Source organism: Epinephelus lanceolatus, chromosome 12 (assembly GCF_041903045.1).
Source record: "Epinephelus lanceolatus isolate andai-2023 chromosome 12, ASM4190304v1, whole genome shotgun sequence".
NCBI classification, from domain to species: domain Eukaryota; kingdom Metazoa; phylum Chordata; class Actinopteri; order Perciformes; family Serranidae; genus Epinephelus; species Epinephelus lanceolatus.
In genome coordinates this window covers 43,275,001-43,298,789 of record NC_135745.1, presented here as the reverse complement: position 1 = coordinate 43,298,789, position 23,789 = coordinate 43,275,001, and the positions used below count along the sequence as shown (strand labels likewise).

The 23,789-nt window shown below is 43.6% G+C and overlaps 1 protein-coding gene across 3 annotated transcripts in view; it reads left to right on the top strand.

Annotated features, from left to right (window-relative positions):
- rasal2 (RAS protein activator like 2) overlaps positions 1–23,789 on the top strand; it is a 113,630-nt gene that overhangs the window by 10,704 nt on the left and 79,137 nt on the right. For 2 of the 3 annotated variants that reach the window (XM_033650570.2, XM_033650569.2), the window contains exon 1: positions 990–5,294. The exons of the other annotated variant lie outside the window; for it this stretch is intronic. In XM_033650570.2, coding sequence (XP_033506461.2) covers positions 4,784–5,294 — 511 coding nt within the window. In that variant the 5' untranslated portion in view covers positions 990–4,783. Of the gene's footprint in view, positions 1–989; positions 5,295–23,789 lie in introns of those variants that run through there. 3 annotated transcript variants of the gene reach the window in all.

Genomic DNA, 23,789 nt, shown 5'->3' with positions numbered 1-23,789 from the left:
TATAAATTAGGAAATATAATATAACCAGGGTGACTGTTGGCTGCAGGTGTTTGAATCAGACGAACTCAGACATTCATCCTCAAACTGCAGCGTTTTCTTCAAAGCTGATGTTTTGGCAGTTCAGAGCTCTTCGTGTTCCTCACAGTGACGTCCGCTGAGTTTAAACTTCCTGTCTGTTTTTTCTGGAAGTGTCTTCTGTGACGGCAGTGAGCGCCCGGTCGCCCTCCTGCAGAGACTTGTGGGAGATTTACCCAGGATTCCTGAGGGCCGTGTCCCTCCCTCGGCTGATTTATAGGTCTCTTTTATGGCCGCTGGTTATTTTTAGCCGGAGGCTGCTGCTGCTGCTGCTGCTGCCGGGTCTCCTGGTTTCCGGCAGGATGGAGATGAGAAGTCGACAGAGCGGCTTCTAATGGAGCAGCAGATTTAGTTTCTCTCCTCGTGCATCACAGACTCTGAAACTCCTCTGTCATCCTCTGACTTTCCACCTGATTAACTTCCTCCCAGAGTCCCTGTTTGTCTCGTGTTGTTTCCTCCCGCCGCTCACAGTGATGTTCAGCTGCAGGAATGTTTGGGATTCATGCCAGGAAATGTTTTAGATTCCAGATTTTCAGTCAGATTCAGGCGGGGTCAGAGTCCTGCACGAGTCCAGGTGTACCCACCCTCCACCTGCAGAGAGGACTGCTGGTGCAGGCAGTTTCCTCAAAGATTAATCTGATCTTAAAAGATAAAAATATCCAGAGAGCTCCTGTAGAGGGGAAATATCCGGGAGATTCCCAGGTGAAGCTGCAGGTGTGAAGAGGCTGAAAGCAGAGGTGTGAATGATGTCTGCTGCCTCTCGGTCCTTTGGGGAGTCGCTGCGTCCTGCTGCCTCCTCAGTCTGCACAACATTTGTCTTTTGTTCTGTGCAGCAGCAGAAATATGGTGATTATGGCAAAGGCTGAGCCAGGATCAACTTTTTGGATGCTTTGAGTTTTAGAGGGGTGGGGGTGGGGGGTGTAAACCTCGTCTCTGCTGGCAACTACAACTGCATCGTGTTTTTGGCTTCAGGCACCCAAGAAATAAAAGTCTGATGTTTTGTGACTCACAGTTGAAGCTTTGATGGACATGAAACTGTCCTGGCTGAATCAAAAGATGAACAACTGCACAACATAAAAACTGAGACAGAGAGATCAACTACAGCTCCCAGGGTGCATTTTGGTAAAAAACATCCAATCACAGAGCTCAGAATTCTCCTTCGTGTGCCGCTAATGTGTTAGAGATTAAACACGTTCTGCAGATTAAATTAATTCACTTTTGAATTCTTTGCCATGGTGCTGCTTTTTGTTTTCCAGCTGGAGCGACAAAATGTTTTGAGCCTCTGAATGGCTTCCTCTCCATGGCAACGGCAGCCGAAGCTTATGGGTATTGTAGTATTTAAAGCCACCTAACGGACAAAACATGATCTTTCTGAAACAGCGCTGAAATCAGAGTCCTGCCCAGGTCCATACCCGTGAAGCTCAGCACCAGAACCAACCTGTTACCCGTCATTATGTCTAAGTCAAAGCTGCACACGCCTGCACTCGTTAATAAAAGTCCCACAGCCATGAATAAACACATTCCCACACCTTCTCAAGGGGAAAAATATTTCAACACTTCCAGGACTTTTCAAGGATCCATAATGCATCAGACACCGACGAAGACAGCCATCCTGTCGCTGCAGTTTGACAGGCGGCCGGGCGACGTCAGTGTGAAACGTTGCCGGACAGCAACTTAACTTCACCCAGGACGTTCACCCAGGAGGCCGATGTTCACTTGTTCACTCATGTTGATCTGTTCTGTATGACATCTACTGCATGTCTGTCAGTCCTGGAAGAGGGATCCCTCCTCAGCGTCTCTTCCTGAGGTTCCTCCATTTTTCCTGATCAGCTGTGAGGGTCTGAGGTCAGAGGGAGGTCGTATGCTGTAAGGCCTCTGACACATTGGGCTTTATAAATGAAACTGAATTGAACTGAAACCTGTCCATGTGCGTCAGAGTCCTGCATATGTCCAATTCTGAAAAGCCGCACCCGCCCATACCTGTAAAACTCAATAAACTGAACAGTTACCCGCCATTATGTCCAAGTCAAAGCTGCACCCGCACGCCAACCAGGTTCCAGTCCCTCACATTAAGCTGCTTCTCTGTTCTTGAATCCCACAGCCAGCGGAGGAGACGTCTCTTTGACTGGATGGTGAAAACATTAAGTCACTGCCAGGTTAGGAAACATTTTAGCTTGCTCCATCCACCACCCTTTTTTCTGACATTTTATTACTAATTTTCGGACATTTCATCAACATTTTTCCGGAAATTTTCATCATAGTTTTTGGACATGTTGTCACAACTTTTTCAGACAGTTTTTAATATATTTCAGTACCATTTTCCCTTCACCATAAAACCTCAACAGGATGCTCCTTGCGTGTCTTGAACATTTCAGCATGGCGGCCTCAGATAAATAACTGTGTGGGAAACCCTGTTTATTTTGTTACGTTTTTATTTTTTAATTTTTACACAGAAAAGCGAGATTTTTTTTTGAAAAAAAGAATCGTTTTGGCTGAAGTGATGAGTTGATTAATCAGTGAATTAATTTGTTTGTCAGTGTAAAGTGAATGCAGTTTGATAGAGACACTGGAGGACGTCATGTTGCACTGTGACACACAGAACTATGATACGTGATCAGGGAAAATGTGAAAACAGTTATTGATTTTGGGCCTATGTGTCATCGGTACTTAAAGAAGAGTATGGTGTTGGCTCTCTCTCACGCACCCCCACACACTCTCTCATGTGAACAGGAAGTGTCTGGCAGGATTTGGACTCTCTCCGTCCCTGTTGTGTGCTGGTGGGCGGTTTGGAGGAGGACTTGGCTCTCGGTCCAGGACTCCTCGGCTTAGCCTGCCTGGGTCTTAGCTCTGACCTACATGTGGCGTCGCCCCGGACACCAGCCGCTTTGTGATCCAATAAACACTGACATGTGGGTCACGCAGGGCGGCGAGCCATTTAAAGCCTAAAGACAGGAAGGAGAAGAAGGAGAAGTTGGAGAGAGTTTGTGTCAAACAGAGAAAGTTGTTTTGTGTCAGACTGAGGAACAAATCAGGACTCTTGGTTTCTGGGTCGTGGTCACAAATTAACCCTCAAATTTAATCTCTTTGTGTTATCCACAAATTATCTGGTGACAGAGTCAAAATGATTAAAAAACACATCTCCATTTAAACTTGAACAGATCTTTACAGAGTTGAGTGCTGGATCACTGCATGCAAAAAGGACACTTTTACTCAAGAGGGAGAAAAACTACCAGAATGCACTGCACCGCACCAGACCAAGAAACGCTCCTGCTGACGAGTGACGTAATGTGAACACGTCTGTTTGAGACAATGGCGGCGGCTCGTATCAAACAGTCTCATACTGCAGTTGCAGGGCGCTGAAACATGTTTGTTAAATCATCATCAGCTGATGAAGATGAGTTTTCTGACCAGACCTGGAGTTGACGTCCATGACGCCTTCCTGTTTCCTGTCTGAGGCCTGAGGCCATGCAGAGGGAGGAGGAGGTGTTCCTGAATATGTTAAACCCCTCAGAGGTCTCAGAGATTTGACCTCCTGACCCCACTGACCCCCTGGTGGTCAGTCAGCATGAACTCCTGCTGCGCAGCTCAGTTTTGTTCAGACTCACACAACTTCATTTTAAATTCCTCGCTGATGAAGCACATGACAGAGTGTACAGACTGTGATACTGTCAGTGGGGACCAGATTTTAAAAGGCTCAAGCCATTTTTTTTTTCTTGAAAATTAATAATAAAATGTGCGGAAAAATATTCACAATATATCCACAAAAATATTAATAAGATGTCAGAAAAAAAGGTTATTGAAAGGAGCCATACTGCCATGAAAGGATGGCTTTCTTCGTTGGTGTCTGACACATTGTGGGTCCTTGAAAAGTCCTGGAAAAGTTTACCCATGAAAATGTGTGGGACCCCTGGATGTTATTCCTAAGGTCTAGAAACAGAACTTTAAAGCTTAAAATTGTATTTTTATAATCATCAGACAACCATTAAACAGAGATGGAGGAAGTTTTTAGAGTCTGAAGTAACTAAAGCTGTCAGATGAACAAAGTGCAGTAAATCGTTTCTCTCTGAGACGAAGAGTATAAAGTACTGAACTGTACTTAATCACAGTACTTGAGTAAATGTTCTTAGTTAGTTAACCACACGGTTGTTTTCAGGTGTTTTCCCCGAATCTTGCGTTGCAGCAAACTGAGATAAAACTGGACTGCTGCACTTCTGTGTGTACTGGATGATAAAGGTCTGAAATCTGAAAGGATTATTTCTTAAAGACCGAAGCCCGGCCGTCTTTGTGTCACTGGTCAGTGAAGTATTGGAGACAGAGTGATCAGGAGACAGAGGTTATGAACTGATGAGGAGGAACCTGACACACTAAACTGTGTGCAGTTTCAGTTTCCAGCCTGTTCACAGGGGAAACCACAGTCTGCTGCTCTGCTGTTTGGTGAAACCTGATTGGCCGGGGCTCTAAAGAAACTTCATCTGACGCTCCACTTCCTCCCAGGAAGACGAGTCACCACCAACCCGTTAAGAAAGAGCAAGACAGCAGCTCGAACTCGCCGTCGACATGAAGACGAACCCGACCTGACGACTGAACAGGAATGTGTTGTTGGGGTATTTAGGGCGCACAGCTGTCGGCAAACCAGCTGTTTGGGCCCGTTTGGCGGACTCCATCTGCTCGCTGCGGCTGCCTGGAGGAAGTCTTTGTGTGCTGGACCATGAGTGGAAGTCGAAGCCCCCCTGAGGGCTGCGAGGGTCCAGTCCAGAGTCCCCACCAGGCCTCGTACCGCTGGCACTATTACAGGAAGCCTTGGCAGAGATCCGAGTCCCAGCCGGCTCCTGAGCAGCCATTGGACAGATACAAGTGGAGGACATCTGCTCACCTGGCAACAGCCAAGATGGCCGCCCCCGAGGCCAAAGGGCACAACACAGAGCCTCTTCACCTGAGGCTGCTCAGCCTCCCGAGGTTCAACATCATCTCACATGACCGGAGCAGAGATCAACCCCCCACAGGGCCCCACGAGGGCCAGACAGGGTCCGGCTCTCTGCGCAGGATCTTCCCTTATTTGAGGTCCATGTCTGAGCCCGGTACAGGCAGCGGGCCGGAGAGGACGCTGGCCAGGAAGGGGGGCTCAGAGCGGAGAGCTCCGTCTGTCAGCGGCTTCCTCACCTCGGTGTCCCGGAGGATCAGCAGAGTCCTCAGGGACCAACCTGAAACTGAAGAGCCTGGTAGGATAAACACTGTTTACCCAGATTTATACACGCCATGTTTGATAGAACGTAGAGATGGGAACGACTTTGTTCACGTCGTTCGACTCAAGACAGTTCGAGTGCAGAGCTGTTTGTGTGAGGCTTACAGGTGACGCTTTACTGACAATATAACACTACATCCATGAAAATTCATCCAAGTCCATAAAACTACTGCCAAATTACTACATTTTGCTTTTTTCTCAAAATATTAATTTTCTTTAGCAGCAGCTGTTTTCTGGAAATAAAACAACTTCTTATCTGTAGTTTTTCTGTTTCCCTCAAAACACTGATTTTTAAAAAATATAAAGTGTTATCAAGATTTTTTTCCTTAAAATACAGCGACTTTTCTCCAGATTATTTTTTAGAAATAAATCATTTTTCCTTGAGTGATTCCAACCCTTTACACAACACACAGTGACCTTTTGTTCAAGAAATAGATCGGCTTGTTTTTTGAGAAATATTTTGACTTTTTTTTCTGGAATTTTTCTGACCCTTTTTTCTTAAAAAATTAGCAACCCCATTTTTAAGAAATATAGTAACATTTTTTGAGAAATATTCGGACCTTTTTGTCTGGAAACAAGGCGACCTTTTTCCAAGAATAATTCCAACCCTTTTCTCGAAATATAAGGACCTATTTTCTATAAAGCCGGACCCAGATCTATTGCTATAAATATTCAGGTGTCTTCTTAGAAATATAGCAACTTTTTTTTTTTGTTAAAATACAGTTACCTCTTTCGATCAATAGTTAATTAAATATGTTTGGGCCTGAAGGAAACAAAATATTTTATTTTATAGATTATACAGACGATTACCTGAGAAATTAATTAATAAAGGAAATAATCACTCTGATTCCAGACTGTGGTGTTTATGGTAACAGCAGCTTTACAGCTTCCTCCAGAGAGAAAAACAAAAATCTGATAACAATAGGCAGTGGTAGAAAAAGTACTCAGACCTTTACAGTACTTGAGTAAATGTACTCAGTTACAGTCCAGGACTGCATTTGACTGAAAACAGGAGAGTGAACATGAACAGATTGATAGATGTTGTCGAGGTGCCGCCGATAACTGGCATCCATGTTTATCTTTTCAAGCACAGTTGTTGGTACGCTGAGGCTTCACCAGTCATAACCATGACCTGGATATGATCATGAATGTTCACACTGACTGGTTGGAAACTGGTGAAGGTGAATCCCAGTGAATGTACCAAACAGACTGTCTGTTATTGTTGATCATCACAGTGCTGTCTCATCTCTGTTGTGGCCCTGCAGAGCTTCACTCTGTTTCCTGAGGAAAACCTTCATCTGTCTGAGTCTCTGTGGTTGTTGTGAGACAGAGTCTTCCTCCTTTGTGCTGACTGAGAGCTGCAGATCAGCCGGCAGCTGCTTCACAAAGCTTTAACATTCATTTAGGGTGTGTAACGCTCAGCCAAGCAGCCAGTCTGAAGGTTAAGTTATGCTAATTGCATTTTCCACTAGAACACGGCATGATGCTCAGACCTAATATTTAGAGCCAGACAATAATGAATGTGTGTGTTTTCATGCAGAACTGACAACTGATGCCTGCAGAGATATCGCTGCCTCTGGATCGTCTGCAGGCGTTACTTTACAAAGCGTCTCCTCTGCCTGTTTCTCTTCTTTCACTCAAACGTTTCATTTGTTTTAAACTTGATGAGTGACTGATGTTTATTAATGTGTCAGTCTGCATGAGCTGGTAGAACACTGCAAGTCCATATGAAAGCAGATCCAGAGTGCTGCACAGATATTTTCAACTTTAAGGAGTCAAAAAATGAAAATAAAATACACTAGTCCATAGCCATTGGCAGCTTTGTTACCTTCTACCTATGCCAGTCCTCAATACCTATGTGCAGTTTCACATAGATTGACCACGTCAGTGAGTAGAAAAACGTGGGACAGACAGAATGACACACTGACAGAATGACACACTGACAGTTTCCGTGATTATGTACAGCATACCATACCATAACTTAGTCATACCAAGATAAGGCCTAGATGAGAAATGAGCTCTCTAGCGCCCCCATTTTGTTTGATGGGGTCAATAATGGAGGGGTCCCCTCAGATTATGTGTGGTCATATGCCTACAAAGTTGCGTGGTGATGGGTGAAACCCTTGAGATGTTATACACCTTTATGTGATGAGCCACGCCCTCCGCAATATTCATTGCCTTATAGAAGCTCAGTTTTAGTAAGTTTTCCAACTTTTGCCAAGAGGGAACTTTAGATATTGGTCCCTAGATTATGTTCACCCAGTTTCATGCAGATCGCTCAAACTTCCTAGGAAGAGATCCATTTGAAGTGTTTTTCAAAAAATTCAAAATGGCGGAAAATCTATATAAGCGGAAGTTATGGGTTCTTGAGGCAAATGTGTTCCTCATGAGGAGAGGCATCTCTGTGCAAAGTTTCATGTCTCTACGACATACGGGGCATGAGATATGCCCATTCAAAGTTTGACATTTCAATGGGTTGCTATAGCGCCCCCCTTTGGCCAATTGATGTAATATTGCTTCATTGGCATCCTCCCATGACCCTCTACCACTGTGCCAAATTTCACATGGATTGACCAAGTCAGTGAGGAGAAAAACATGGAACACACACAGAGAGTTTTAGTCATTATATAGTAAGATGAAGTCAGATGGTCCTGTCACTGACGTGTACGCGAGTCATCGGGTGATATGACCTCAAATCAACATCACAATTAACTGAACGTTTTACCTCGATTATGATCAATGAACGATTATTTTGTTTTTGGTTTTTGCCCTCAGAGTTCACTGACGAGCTTTGCACTGTCAATAGGGATACCTTTCTCTAATGAAAGAGAGCAGATCTTATCTTTGTATAAATAACTGAAGGAAACACACACAGATGAACTGTCTGTGATCACGTATTGAATATTCCATCCATCCATTTTCATCTGCTTCTCCGGAGCCGGGTCATGCAAAGCTCCCCTGAGGTGTTCCCAGACCAGATGAGATCTATAATCCCTCCAGTGTGTTCTGGGTCTGCCGCGGGGCCTCCTACCAGCTGGACCAGGAGGATCCTGATCAGATGTTGAACCACCTCAACATAACATCAGTATTTTGTGATTGAAATCAAAGCACACATCGCTTGAGATGAAAACGTCTCACGAAAAATCTCACATTTTAGTTTTTAAGTCAAAATCAAGTCCTGTAACACAGTATGAAATAAATAACTTACATCTCTTGCAAACAAAATACATTTTGAATATCGCTATGTCAATAGCAGTAATAGTGTAACTTGCATCACTTACTGTTTACGACATGAGCAGTGCATGTTTGGCACCGCAGTTTGGTTAAAAAATATTTTGGTGATGTCACAGCGTGTCGTCTATTGAGGGTGTTGACGAGGTGTTTAAACCCTCTGAGCTCCACTGTAGCTCTGGGCGCCATGTCCTTCATGAGGTCGTAGGACAGGACGCCTGTTATTTCTTTACATTTCCTGCAATCGTGTTCATACTGTGAAGCCTCTGTAAGTGCTCGTGTTATCGGGAGCTGCCATGTGGTTGTCAGTCTCTTTCTTTTTTTGAAGCCGTGCACTGTTCATGTTCAGTAACGTGACGGTGCTCCAGGTGCTGGAACAGATTGTTGGTGTTACCTGTGGTGGCTGAAACGGTTCTTCCGCAGTGTTTATATTTTATTTTCCTTCTGTTTGGTGTCGTCTTCATGAAAGACAAAATGTGTCCAAACGGCGGACACGACATTTCTCTTTGGCACAAGCTGCTCCAGGTGCACAGGTGGCACAGTGTTTGAGTTCTCCTCCATGTTGCCTCCAGGTCGCAGACTGGACGGGGCGGAGTCACGTGACTACACAAGCAGTGGTACGCTTTGAAGGGGATGGTACCTGAACACAGGCGCACTACGTCATCAAACCATGTGATGTTTTGTATTGCTGGATTCAGGAAGCTCTCGACTTTTCAAAAATCGCGACGGGAAAAGTTAAAGGATTACTCGCAATCTTATGTGGAGCTGTTAGCGGGGACTTAGCTGTTTTATAAAAGGTAAGAGTCTCACTCCTACCACTATTTTTGGCTGAGATACACCGTCTAGAAAGTGGGATCATAACTTTCACGTTTCATATGGCTTTATTTGGTGATATTTTATGGTGTTTCTGTGTCATAAACAACATCAGCTATCATAATCACACCTGATTTCAATAAGGTACAATGTTTGAAGCTGGCTGAGTGTTGTTTGATCACTGATAGTAATGTTTTGAAGCCAAGTGACCGACTTGTCATTTGGAGCTCCGCCTGGATCTTTTCATGGTAAAAACACTGTAGAATGGTCATACTTTGAGCAGTCTTCTTCAAATTTGAAACAAGTGTTCATTGATAGTGTGCCTACAGCCCCACAGTGTCATTTACCTGCTCAGATGAAGCCACAGACAGTTATTCATCCTGAAACACATTTTTTATTTCATTTTAGGCAAAATCTTCATTTTTTTACAGACTTCAGAGGCCCATTACTCTGTCTCTGTATCACCTAGAGTGTTTCTGACACTTTCACAAGAAACTTCAGAGAGTTTTCTTTCTGGCAAGACCTCATGCATGCATGTAGCCAGAGCGGTTCAGAAGCTACAGTCATTTTAATTTGGGTATGTCATTTTAGACGTTTCTGCTACAAAATGGGGGTGGAGTACAAGAGGTTTTAATACTCGTAGTCACAGTTAATAGACGAGAGCAGTCGACCTTGAGTTGTGTTTTTTATTCGTCCCATGTGTTTTCATTGACCTCTGACCCTTGACCTCATTGTGATGAAGGAATCACTGATGGTATCAGATAAATATGTTGGTGGTCCTCGGGCTGCCGTCTCTCTCTCCTCGCACCTCTGGGAGATATATCTGTGTGTCAGTAGTCATCCATCATCCTCAAACACAGATGATCCATGTTGGCCGTCACCTCCCAGCAGCACCGGCGTGCCGCAGTCACCGGAGTGCTCAGCTCCACTGTAAATTTAAAGCAGCGGCGATGAGCGTTTGTGTAACAGAGGATTTAATTTCACCTCTCTGAGCCAGTGAATCATGGGACATGTGGTCACGTGAGAGGAAGAGGAGGAGGAGGAAGGTCAGAGCTGGGACATCAGAGTTCTCACGTACAAACAGAGGTGGTTCTGCTGAGACGAGCTGCAGCTCTGTCACATCAACATGAACATGACGTTAACACTCAGCATGATGACATCACTGAAGCACATTTGTCATGGAGTAAACTTTAAAACACCTGAAATATAAAACCTCTTTAACTCTCAATGTTTCTGTTGTATATTATCTCTAAATATGACGTGTCATTTCTAATTATAGCAACCTGTAGTCTTTACATGTGATGATTGTTTATCTCTAATTATAACATATTAACTGGAAATATGACTCTAATCATATCTCACATCTTTTCTCTCTAAATATGACTTTTTAAAATCTGTAATTATAACAAACATGCTTTTTATCTCCTGTGAAAACAACTTTTTCAAAAATTTATAATCATAATGTTTTATTTCAAAATATTTTGACTTTTTTATCTCTAATTATAACAAGTTGTTTATGCAGTTATGCTTTTTCCCCTGTAATATGAGAAAATTAAATACTTAACGCACAAATGTGAACGCTGTGACAGACTTCAGAAACCAGTGACTGTGGACGTCGAGTCTTTTATTGATCAGTGAATCTTTAAAGTTTAAAAGAAAACGTAAAAACTGGATATTTACCTTTCAGATTCTCTGAGTTTATTTCTTTTACTGGCTGCAAACATTTTCAGAGCTCTGCTGCCGTCAGTCTGAACAGGAACTCAGTAAACACAGGGGTACTTTGAAAGTTTCCAGCAGGCCCAGAGCATGCTGGGTAATAAAAACCACAGAGCTCTCACTTCTCCCCACACACACACACACACACACACACACACACACACAGAAACCTAATTCACCCTCTTGCTCTCACACTCTGAGTTTCCATCTGACAACAAACAGCTACTGCTAATTGGAGGCTAATTAACCCAAATATGTGTGTGTGTGTGTGTGTGTGTGTGTGTGTGTGTGTGTGTGTGTGTGAGGCTGACCCACAGGCCGTGGCAGCCAGCTCCTGCATACTGAAGGGATTTTTGTGTTCCTTCCTTTTGTATGTAAATGGTCCCTCCACAATAAAAGCTCCCACAGTAACAAAAGGAAGCCGGCGCCGTTCCTCTGAGCCCGTTAACCTTTCAGAGGTGGTGGCGGTGGGAAAGTGGAGGCTCCCCCACGTTGGCCATGTTGGTCACATTAATGCAGAGAGGTTTGAAAACACCCTGTTGTGTCTCAGCTCTGGCTGTTTTCCCAAACTGTCTCCAGAGCCGACTCATCTGAAACTGTTTGTGCTCTCGTTGTTTCCAGGCTCTCTGCAGAGACATCACACGCTACAGTGTCATGCTTCACTGTTCTGTTTTGATAAGTGCTATATAACCTTAGAATTACACGTTATCTGAGGCAGCTGTTATGAACCAAACCTTTAGAGTTAAAAAGATAATAATAGTTTGTGTTGAACCTGACCGAGTGTCAGACACTGTGCAGAGTCGGTACCAAACATCTGATCAGATTCATAATCTTATTTGATCGATGGCTCCTCATTTAAATCATTGTCTTCACGTGTTAGACAAACTCCTTGTGACCGCGTTCAACACTTGAAATACAGGTTGTGTTTTTATTTCTCAGACTTTGGTATCAAAGTATTTGAAAGTCTTAAATTGTATCTGCGCTGCGATCAGATCTCAAACTGACCTCAAAGCCCCGATGTCACCGATGTAACTGGACAGATACTGATATCAATATTTGGGATTTTTGTTTTCAACAAGCTTCTTATTACTTCTCAATCAAAAAGCCGTGCACACTTGCTTTCACAGTGGCAGCTAATGTTTTAGCTTATATCAGGAACAAACCGCTAACTTCCACTCCCCCCAGACCAACTGGTCATTAAGAAAACCAGTTTCACACAGTGACTAAATGAATTACTGAAAAGGAGGTTACACATGTGGTTACATGAGTGTGACACCAAATATAGCAACTACAGTAGAAATGTAAAAAAAAAAAACAATCATTCAGTAATTCAAAAAATAAAAATAAACAAACAACATGCAAAAAATAATGATAATTAAAAACATACAAAACACAAAAATTACATGAAAAAATAACATATATAAAAAATTAAAATAAAAAAGGCATACATTACAAAATAAATAACACATAGAAATGTAAAGAATTAATAATTATTATATATTTTATTCATTAAATAGAAAATGACATACACTAAAAAATAAACAAATAATTACATACAGATAAATAAATAAATGACACATTAAAAACAATTGAATAAACAAAACACAAACTAAAAACGAAATAAATAAATAAATAAACGACTCATTTAAAATAAATGAATAAAAAGCACATTAAAGAATAAATAATAAAATGCAGATTGAACACACTAGATAATGACAACAACAACAACAATAATAATAACTGCAGTAATAACAGGTGAATAATATTATTTGGAGTGTTGGAGTTTAGTGTAAGAGGTCAGTGACTGCACCACATGATGAACAAACAATATATATTTTTTAAACATAAAAAAATCCTAAAATGGATCCTTCAGATTATTATTGTTTAATGATTGTGACTAAGACACTCACTGAGTGCAGCATTCTACAGTGTGAAAACCATCTTGTCCGTGAAAGAAATGAAGCGTTTTATTTATAAACAGGTTTATGGATTATTGTCCTCAGTGGACGTCACAGTTATGTTGTTTGACACCAGGAGAATAAAGGTGTGTGTGAGATGACTTGTGTGTCAGCTGTTGAGCAGTTGACAGAGCGTCTTCATGTCGAAGCATTTCATGTTGATGCGTCACAACAGGTGAGAACGTCATACCTCAGTTTATTTGAAGCAGGTCAGGTGCACATCAAGTGTTTCCTGTCGGTGACAAACGACCTTAACAGACGTCCACCAGTCCCTCAGTGTGTTGTCTCTCCTCTGCTGCTCCTGTCAGGCTGATGGGAGGTGACACCGCTGTTCACCTTTGACCCCCGAGGCACCCCCCCCTCCCCCCTCCTCATGATTGACACTTTAGTGAGAGAATCTGCTTTGTAGATGCAAATGCAGAGAGTCCTGCTGAAGTCAGCATGTTTAAATATTAAACAGTGTCACCGCCGCTTCAGGCTGAACAACAAAGAGCCGCCATGATGGAAGACACTGAAACACACAGAATATAAATGATGAGGCTGAACTCTGCAGCTGATTGGTGTTGGTCACTTTACAGGTTGTTCTTTCCACAGGGATCCTCACAGATTACTATATTCCAAACACTGAGTGTCTCTGACTGTGAAGTGTTAGCATCCAGTGCTAACTTCTTGTGCTTCTGTGTTGAGGGATGAGTTGGGAACATTTCAGGACAGATGTCAACACAACATTTACCCTTGTGTCGGGATGATCAGCAGGTCCTGCTGCTCCGCCTCGTCAGTAGCTCCACAAATTATGAAGCCCTAGGTACACTCCTGCATCAGTTTTGGATGCTCAAGGATGTTGTGTCAAGTTTTCCCTATTAAATGTGTCTTTTCCAAATGAGTTTGTGACTACACAGGAAGTGTGCTGTTTTCACTCATTAAAGGTCGAAGATTTGAACCATCAGTAAGACAACTGAGATTCCTCAAGTTGCGTAAGTTGTTTGTCAGTCAGTCAGTGTGAGAGCCACTTAGGCACAAAGTAATATTTGATAGTGTTTCTGTTGTCAAGTATATGCAGTGTGTTCTGGCTATATTTAAAGGGGCAAAAAGTGAAATCGCCGCTAGGTTTGCTGTTGTGCACTGCCTGTAGAGCAAAACAAAGTGTGTCATGAGCCACTCCTCCCTCTACCTCTGCTCTACACCCCCCCACCCCACTCACCTCGTCTGTGCAGCCGAGCACCGCAGCACCTCCACGGACTATTACATCCAGACGGTCCCGGTGTTTCCTCCGCAGGCTCCACTTCACTCAGCTGCCCGATAAACCCGCTGCTTCTTCCCACTTTAACCTGAATAACAAACCAGGGCTCGGTGCTCCGGTTGGATCCAAACGGAGAGCTGGCGCTAACGTTAGCTGGGAAGCTAGCGAAGGCTAAGTGAAGTGGAGCCTGAGGAGGAAGCACCAGTTAGCCCCCGCTTTCACTGCAGGCAGATTCACTCGCCACAGGGGCGAGGAAATAAAACCTAAACAGCCAACTAAGTTTGGCTTAGTTTAGCAGTTAGCGATGTCTTTTACTCACTATGTCTCTGCTGAGAGTGACGGAGAAGACTAGGGACGTTAGTGTTAGCACTAGTCGGCTGCCACGCTAACGTTCCTACTGTTCTCCGTGAGCCCGTGAGCCATTAGCGACATGTGCCTAACGTTACTGTAACACTAATTAAAACAGACATTTGACTTTATGTTGTACCTGTCCAGGAGAAGAAGAGCTAGCTCCGAGTCAGATTGTAGCCCCTTTAGCTCTCGCAGTGCTCTCCACCTTGGAAATGCAAGGCTAATGTTAATCTGAGTTCTGTCCCTTTCTTTATCCGACAACTTCTTCGCCAACAACCGTTGTTTCTTTAGAGGTAATGTCAGATCCTGGTCGTCTTCAGGTGGACGTTTTGTTCCGCTCTCTGCCATTTCACTTCGAAAATACGCGCTGCCATTGCTCACTAGCTGTAGCCAATCTAGAAATTATGAATTTTGCTTATTGCTCCTTTAAGTTCATGCAACAGTTAAACAACAGTATAAGGACAGGTTATGTGTATTTTAAGATTTATAAGTTAAAGGTTTGCAATTTTTGTGTTCTAATGCTAAATGCAGTAAAGTGTGTTGTTTTGTTGCTTTACGACAGTTAATTGGGCTTTAGGGCAATTTGCCACACGTGTGCAGTGAGGACAACCATGTGTGCAGCTCGGATGTAGAGGAATCTGCATAAGTGTGGGTTGAAATAGGTTTTTGACCATGTATAACGTGCATAACGTGTAGTAATGTGTACAGATAGCAAGGACAACGTGTACAGTTTTGGACTGCTATATACTGGTATTGGACCAGGTTTTTTATGCGTCTTCAAATAAAGCGACATCAGCGTTTTCCCTGTCTCCTGTGGACTACTTGTGAGTAACACTGGGTTTCTCAAGAAGAGTGGATTAATTAACTGAACACGAGTCAGAACTAAAACAACTTACTGCAGATTAAGTGGCCGACAGTAGCAACTTGGACCTTAGTAAAAACGGCCACTACAGTCAGTGTGCTCCAGGGTGAGTCTGATTTAGACTGAGGCAGCTGCAGTATAAACAGTAGTCAATAAGATCCCTGTTTCCTCTGTCAGACTGTTGGTGTGTTTAGTTTCCATCAGAAACAGATGACCTCAGAGGCGATCAGATGTGAAGTGTCCCTGTAGGTGTTGGACTGATACCAGAACAGTGTTGACTGAACTGAGGACATTATCTGTCCTCTCCAGAGACACTCTCAGCTTATCAGCACAGAGCTGCTGCCTTTAACTCAACAACCAGCTGCTGCAGGAAGTGATTCTCCTGCCGCCTCGGATTTATTCCACCACACCAGCTCACTCTTTAGATCTTCGTCCTTTCAAACTTCTCTGAAACCAGAATCTATTAAATAGTCTTCTCCTGTTTAGTTTGATTCTGAGAAGAAGAGTCACAAACCTCAGGGGTCAGATCCTCCTCAGAGTTTCTCTGCTCACATCTTTACTCACATTTTTAAAGGGATGTGGAGTTTCCCTGCAGCTGTTAAGGCGTCATTTTAAGGTTATAACTGTATGTTTTCAGCTGTGTGATCAGATTGTGGAGCATTAATCTGTCATTGAATGTATCTACACACTGAAAATGTCTCTGTGTGAATAATTTAAATCAATTAGAGCTTCTTACTTCACTGCAGTGACGTTCAGGTCGCGGAGTCTTTTCAAGAAGCTGCTGTAGGCTGATACATCAGTCAGGCTCTAAAATCAGTATCAGCTTTGATGATCCAGTATTGGTCGGACTTTACTGTGTTTTATTTAAAATATTAATTCATTATATATCTGATCTTGACAATAAAAACTAAGACGAAATCTATGTTTCATTTTGACGAGATGTGATGAAAATAATAGTGGTGTACTATTGGACGTTGAAAGCAGCGAAAGGCTGTGCTAGTAATTCTCTTCAGATGCCTGATGAGCGACAGGCTGGTAAACTCCAGTAAATAGTCTGCACCAGGATGTTTGGGTTGGTGCGAGTTGTGAGCTGTGATTCAGCAGTAAATAATCAGCCGTGTGTGTCTGACTGTGGATGGTGGAGCTGCTGAATGGATCTGTGGAGTTTGTTAGTTGCAGCGGTGGCTGTTAGCAGCTAGCTCTGCTCGCAGCCTTCACAGCTTCACCCCGCAGGACTCCACTCAGTCCGGACTGGAGAAGGTTTGTGGGTTGATGGTGTTTGACAGGCAGGTAGGAGGCTCAGTTATCTGTGAGTGTAGCTGTGCTGTAAGTAAACAGTCTGAACTCAGATCTGTTTTCTCTGACAGAGATGAAAGTTTAGCTTGAATCACCAACTCTCTGAGAGGACACCAGTTTAAACCTCCAGACTAACATGTTGCACATGAAGAAAGAAGCTTTTCAGATGATGATCAGTAAGTGTGTGCTCGTAAATCAGCCCTTAAACCTGTCACACACTGTTTAGGATTATTGTCGACTAAAACTATGGAGGATAAAAATTACTAAAATGTGACTAAAACTAATAAACATTTTTGTGTCAATACTGAGGCTGCTGTCAGCCCTAGAGTGGTCTCCTCTGGTCTGAATCAGGGACTGATGTTGTTCCAAAGTTGTATAATTGCCTAGAGTTGGTTCGTGTTCTCACGGCAGCATTTACAAGAGGACCAGATCAAATGCCTTGTGTGAGAAAGCTGCTCTTGATTGGTCAGAATTTCCATGTGGGAAAAATCCAGGAAGTAAAGCAAACGTTGAAGAAGAGTACACTTGCAAGATAAATGTGACACTTTCTAATGTCACAATGGAGGGACAACTACGCAGGTTGATTTTAGCGCTGCTCATCGTGGACTATATTGCTGTCATTGTTCATTTTAGTCAAACCATACAGTTTGAAAACGAGGCGCGGCTCCAACTAGAAAACAATGTTTTGATGCATTGGATGTGCTGAATGTGCATATTAAGGCAGTACAGGAGGAGGTGCACATTAATAATCCTCCAGGACTGTAACATGCTCATGTTTAACCCAAACAATGTGTCATGTGACTGCAGTTGCTTCAGACAGAGAGCAGCGTAAGGTGAACAGACAAAAACTACCCAAAAGACCTGCTGATGTGTGAAAAAGTGGAGTGAGGTCATAAAGAGAGGAGTGTCCTCTGAGCAGCTGAGGTGGTGTGTAGTGTGTAGTGTGTAGTGTGTAGGAGGAGTTTGAGTATCTGTTGTTGTGTCGTCGTGACGAGGAGACTCTGGTCTGTGGTCTGTGTCGAAATGTCCCTTTAACACATGAGGCCAGTTTAAAGCAGCTTTATCAGTGAGTCCAGGTAAACATGGAGCAGCATGACGCGTGTGTGTGTGTGTGTGTGTGTGTGTGTGTGTGTTATCTGCAGCCTGGGTCAGTCTCGGCGACACACCCCTCTCTGTTCTCACTGTGGTTTACCCCCCCCCCCTTCTCCTTCCTGTTGAATGGTACCATCTTGATAAAGCCGAGATGTGATGTGATGTTACCGCGCTGTGATTGGAGGAAACCTGCTGTATTTACCGGTTGCTAAGGAGATGGGACCCAGCCTGCTGCAGAGGGGAGTGAACAGGTCGACAGACAAAGCCGCCTCTGTTGGTCTGTTTATATATATATGCGTGTGTGTGTGTGTGTGTGTGTGTGTGTACTCTGTCCTTGTGAGAACCTCAGACTGTTAACCCTTTGAGACTGAAGACCTTTATGTTTTTGTTTTTGCTGCTCAGCTTTTGGTTGTCAACTCAGTTTTATTTCTTTAAGTCAATGTGTCAAAATTACAGTCTGAACAGTGAACGCTACCTCAATGCTGCTCGACTCGTGGCGTGAGCAGTTTAGTTGAATGTGAAGGGCGCTGTCATCCATAGGGGGCGCCACAAATGGGGGAAGAAATGAAAATCTAAATATTTATCTTTTTCCAATCTTCTATTGTCCAGTTTTGGTGAATTGTAGCCTCAGTTTCCTGTTGTTAGCTGACAGGAGTGGCACCTGGTGTGGTCTTCTGCTGCTGTAGCCCATCTGCTTCAAGGTTGGACAAGGTGTTGTTGCTTCAGAGATGCTCTTCTGCACACCTTGGTTGAAACCAGTGCTTATTTGACTTCCTGTTGCCTTTCTATCATCTTGAACCAGTCTGGCCATTCTCCTCTGACCTCTGGCATCAACAAGGCATTTTGGCTCACTGGATATTTGCTCTTTTTGGGACCATCCTCTGTAAACCCTAGAGATGGTTGTGCTGAAAATCCCAGTAAATACTCAGAGCAGCCCGTCTGGCACCAACAACCATGCCACGTTCAAAGTCACTTCAATCACCTTTCTTCATCATTCTGATGCTCCGTTTGAACTTCAGCAGCTCGTCTTCACCATGTCTACATGACTAAATGTTAATGAGCTGCTGACACCTGATTGGCTGATTAGATTTTTGTGTTAATAAGCAGCTGAACAGGTGTACCTAATAAAGTGGCCAGTGAGTGTATTTTATAGCAATATATTTAATATTATTGTGATGGCATCTTATGGTGGGGGCTCTGGTGATTCATGCCACTACAGGATACTCTCATCTGCTGGTAAAGCTTACGGAAAAAGAGTTCATGCATGTGTGTCTCAGGTGTGTGTGTGTGTGTGTGTTTGTGTGTGTGTGTGTGTGTGTGTGTGTGTGGGTGGGTGGGTGTGTAGACAGGTGGTTGACTCTCCTCGGCTCTCAGACATTCCCAGTGGAGGTTTGGCCGGGGTCGAGTTTCTCTTCACACCAACACACACAGTCACAGTCAGCTCCACTAAATGTTTCTCATGCTTCTGAGGCTGCACACACACACACACACACACACACACACACACACACACACACACTGGCAGTTTCCAGACTCCTGTTTATGTCCATGGGTATAAATATTCAGATATATTTATTGTACTCAGGGTTCATTCACAAACACGTCTCTGTGTCAGCTCTTTGTTCAGAGTAAAGTTTGATGTTTGACGATGAGAGCTGACGACATGTTTGTGCCCGCTTTGTATTTCCATGGTGGCGTTACAGTTCATCAGTGATTCGTCTCACAATCAGACACGTCTCAGCGCTGGTGTCGTAGTTTAACAAGTTTAGACCGAGATGTTGTCGGAGCACCAGGCAGTGTGACGGGACATGAAGCTGCAGGTTTCTAACTGCGTCTGTGTACAGAGGCTTTATCAGAAAACTGCCGCTGCTGCTGCTGGAGACGACGTTCAGCTTCTGATCTGCAACTGTTTCCATGATCAGTCAGTCCTTTGATTAATTTTTCCAAACGAGTGTCTCTCCTGTTTGACTCCAGCTCCTCATGTTGAATTAACTGTTTGTGAGTGTTTGGCTGCTTGTTCAGACAAAAGTAAACATGAGATGATGTCGCCTTGTGTTTCACTGTGTGAAACAATCAGATGATGAATCAAGAAAATGATCTTCGGATTAATCAGTAATTGTTGGTAGCAGCCCGAGGTCGAAGCACTGAGACTGAATCAGACAGTAAATGTGACGTTAAATCAAAACGAGCAGCTAAAAGAGGCTGAAAAGCTCCGTACAGCTGTTGTACTTGGGACTTTGTATGGTCAGAAAGACGACGTGTTTTTTCTCTGTAAAGGAACAGTGTGTCAGGTTTAAAGGGATGTAGTGACGTCCATAAATGAGAGTTACAGATTACAGATTACAGATTACAACCAGCTGAAACTCCTCCTGGTCAGAATTCCTTCAGTGTTCATAGCTGAATGATCGTCAGAGGTCTCTTCCTCTCAGAAACACACACCAGCTGATTTAAGCCAGGAAACACTCTGAATGAAGACGTTCATTTTACAAATCAGTGTTTGTCCGATGCTGCTCGTCACAGAGGGACTGCTAACTACGGTGGCCAATGTGAAAACCTGAATGTCTCTATCTAGAGTCAGTGTTTGGTTTGTCCCTTCTGGGCTACTGTAGAAACATGGCGGTGCAACACGGTGATCTCTGTAGATGAGGACCTGCTCCCTGGGTAGATATAACTTTGTTTTTTGGGGGGTTTTTTTGTGTCCCCTCTCTAAATCCGGATGTTTTTGTGGGTTCATGAATGCAGCGCAGGCTGAACTGAGTACTTTTCTTTTTTTTTTTTTAATGTAGGGTCAGGCGCAATTTTTTTTAAGCTTGATTAAAGCTGTAGATGAGAGGAGCAGCTGCTGCAGAGGCGAGTGAACGCAAACTTTTAGACCCAGTGTAATAAATGATTAAGACTGAAGTAAGCGTGGGCCCTAAAATAGTATCACGATATTTCAGGGTATTTTTGTGATAACAATATTCTTGAGGATATGACAAATTAGTAAAGAAATAAAAATGATTGGTTAATTTAAGAACAAGGAATCACAACAGAATCAGTGATCTAGTTTTACAGTACAGTTACAATAACTAACTGCAGTACTCGAGTAAATTAAATAGTTTCCATCAGTGCCAAAGCGACACAGTCTTAAGTGAAGCCTTGATTATTAGAATCGTCAGAATCAATGTGATCAGTCGCAGCTTCTTTCTCTGGTTGTTTCATATTATTAAAGGGTCATTATGTCTTTTTAGACAAACAGTACGAAACCAGAGAGTTCCAGTCTTTCTGTAATCGTGTGCAGCTCCAGACGAGTCACTCTGACGCTCCGGCGACATCAAGGTGAAGTCCGGTTGGTTTGTGGCGCTCAGACAGGCGGCTCTGACCTTTAATCAGGCCTGGATCGTCCAGCGGCCCCGACAGGTACAGAAACATAATCCATCCGTCCGTGCAGGCAGGTGGGCAGGGAGCAGCAGAAAGGACTTCATGTGGAGGTCTCGTTTTTGATTCATCTCTGTCAATAAAACTGCAGCGTAGATTTGAAAGGAGTCTTCTGCCCGATGTGACGCTCATTTAAAGCAGGAACATGGACAGAAGCTGCTGTCGAGTCAAAGTAAAGCTGGTCTCTGTTGGCCTGTAATAAGCATGTTGTAATTATCAGAGACGTGGTGCAGCGCCAGGAGGGCGTCAGAAAGGTCAACATGTGATGTTGCGTTGCGACGTGCCTCATGTTTCTGCACTCTAGATGCCTGGCGTTTTTGCCGGAGCGCTCTGAACTCCTCGAGTTGAAAAAACTTCATCCCAAAGTAGAGAAACGCCCCACGTCATCTCTGCTTTCTCCCCATTGTCTAATCAGATGATCTGAGAGGCGGGGCTTCTGTGGTGGTCATGACAACAAGTTTACAGTTGGTAAACAATGGAGGAGAAACTGGTGGTAGTGGTTGCTGGATACCCAGAGCTATACGACTTTACAAAGCACAGTTAGCACCATCTCAATAGAAAACAGCAGATAAGTGCAGTACTGATGGAGGAGAAGCTCCTGGACCAACTGCAACAGCTTTAACTTAATTCAGATGCATCTGTTGCTGCTCCACCATGAGTGCCTGAAGTCATGTTTTCTTCCCAGACCTTCTGACCAGTTTAAACATTATCAGAGTTTCATCATCGGTTGGTTTTGTCTTTGTCTCGGTTCTGTTTGGTCAAGAAGACGTCTCCGTTGTGTCTTTAGCTCTCTGAGACATTTTACTACAAATATCAGTTTGATGAAGCGACTGAATGAAAAGTCAGTCAGAGTCATTGTTTGTGAATCATAAACGTGTGTACAAAATGTCACGACAATGCGTCCCATTGTTTTCCAGCAGTGTGCCTGAAAAGAGAGTTTCCCTCCAGGAAACACAAACAGCGGCGTGTCAGGAAGCTCAGCATGCTCCTGTGTTCGTCTGCAGGGATTAGCTGTGAGGTGATTTCAGTGGCTTCGTGTTGAACTGGAAACCTGGAAGTTAGTGTCGCTGCATCTGATTTTCAGTGGAGGCTCTGTGTCATTGCAGCTTTATGGAGTTAATTTTGGCTTGTTTTCCTGTCCTCAGACTGGTGTTCGTCCCGTCCTCTGATGCTCCACACTCAGTCAGACATCATGAGAGTGTATTTAAAGTGGTTTTTATCTCAGTGGAGGTTTGTGTGACGTTGGACTGAAGCAGGACTTTGGTTCAGGCAGGTACGAGCTGTTACGTAAGGCCGGCAGCTGCCTCGGCAGATGATGTGGGAGCAGCCTGCCGTCCCGTCCCGGCTTCCCGTCTTTGTTCATCTGCCGGCTCGGAGGCGTCCACATGTCTCAGACCTTGGATCTGCTAATTAGCCGAGCTCGAGTCCCCTCTGCGCCGCTCGGAGACAGAACAGAAAAAAACCTTCCAATTAGTGTTCTTCTCTTCCTGTTTGTCCGCGGCTCTTTGACTGAGCGTCTCTGAACAGGAGCAGGTGTGACTCCCCTCAGATCTCTCAGGGGTTTCTGGGCCCAAGCTTTGACGTGGATGATTTAGTATGCAGCCAGAAATAGGCTGCTGGAAATGTAGCTCCTCAGCTGCTTTCTGCACAAATGCTCCGTCCTCCGTCAGCTCTGCTCCTCTCGCTTCATGTGGCTACAGTCCATCTGCGAACCTGCACATTATTCTTTAGCTTTTTCTTTCTCAAAGGAAGCCGATGAAACCTTCCCTTTTCCACAGCTCAAACCTGCAGCTTCACGTAAACCAGTGGTTTCTAATCATTTCAGCTTTAACAGAGCACCCGTGACTTCATATCAGCTGCTTTCAGTCAGAGTTATCAGCACTTCAACCAGACACTGATTTCGGACCTGATGAGGTTAAAAAACATTCATTATTTCACAAGAAAATCAAAGTGAGAAGAACAAACGTCCCGCTGGGTTCCTCCCTAAAGAGCGATGTGAGGTTCCTCCTCATGTCTCCACTGTATTTTACAGACAGAGTCAGTGAGTCGTCGAGTCTCAGCGTCATCAGTGCACATTTCTTTACTCAGTTCCCACTCTGACGTGATTTAGTTCCAGTTTTATAAATGTGGAAGTGATAGCAGCTGTTTGAAACTTCCCTGTTCTCTGCAACCACATCAGGCTTACATGAATATGAAGATATATTTCCTCCTCATAAATGAGGCTCATCTTTTCAGTCATTGTGGCTGTTTTGAAAAGAACGATCTGTCAGACAAAAATCCAGTTACAATACATAGCAAAGTATGCAAATAAAAATCACTTTGACTAAATTCATTTTAAAGCTCTGAAGATTAAAACTAGAGTATTTTTCAAATTCAGGCACACCAGCTGGGGGGGCTGTTCAAGGGTTAAAAAGCAGTTTATCACTGAGGTAAACCTGATTAGTTTTATGGTTTACTCTTAATATTCTCACAAAACTGGAATCCTGAATGTAACTG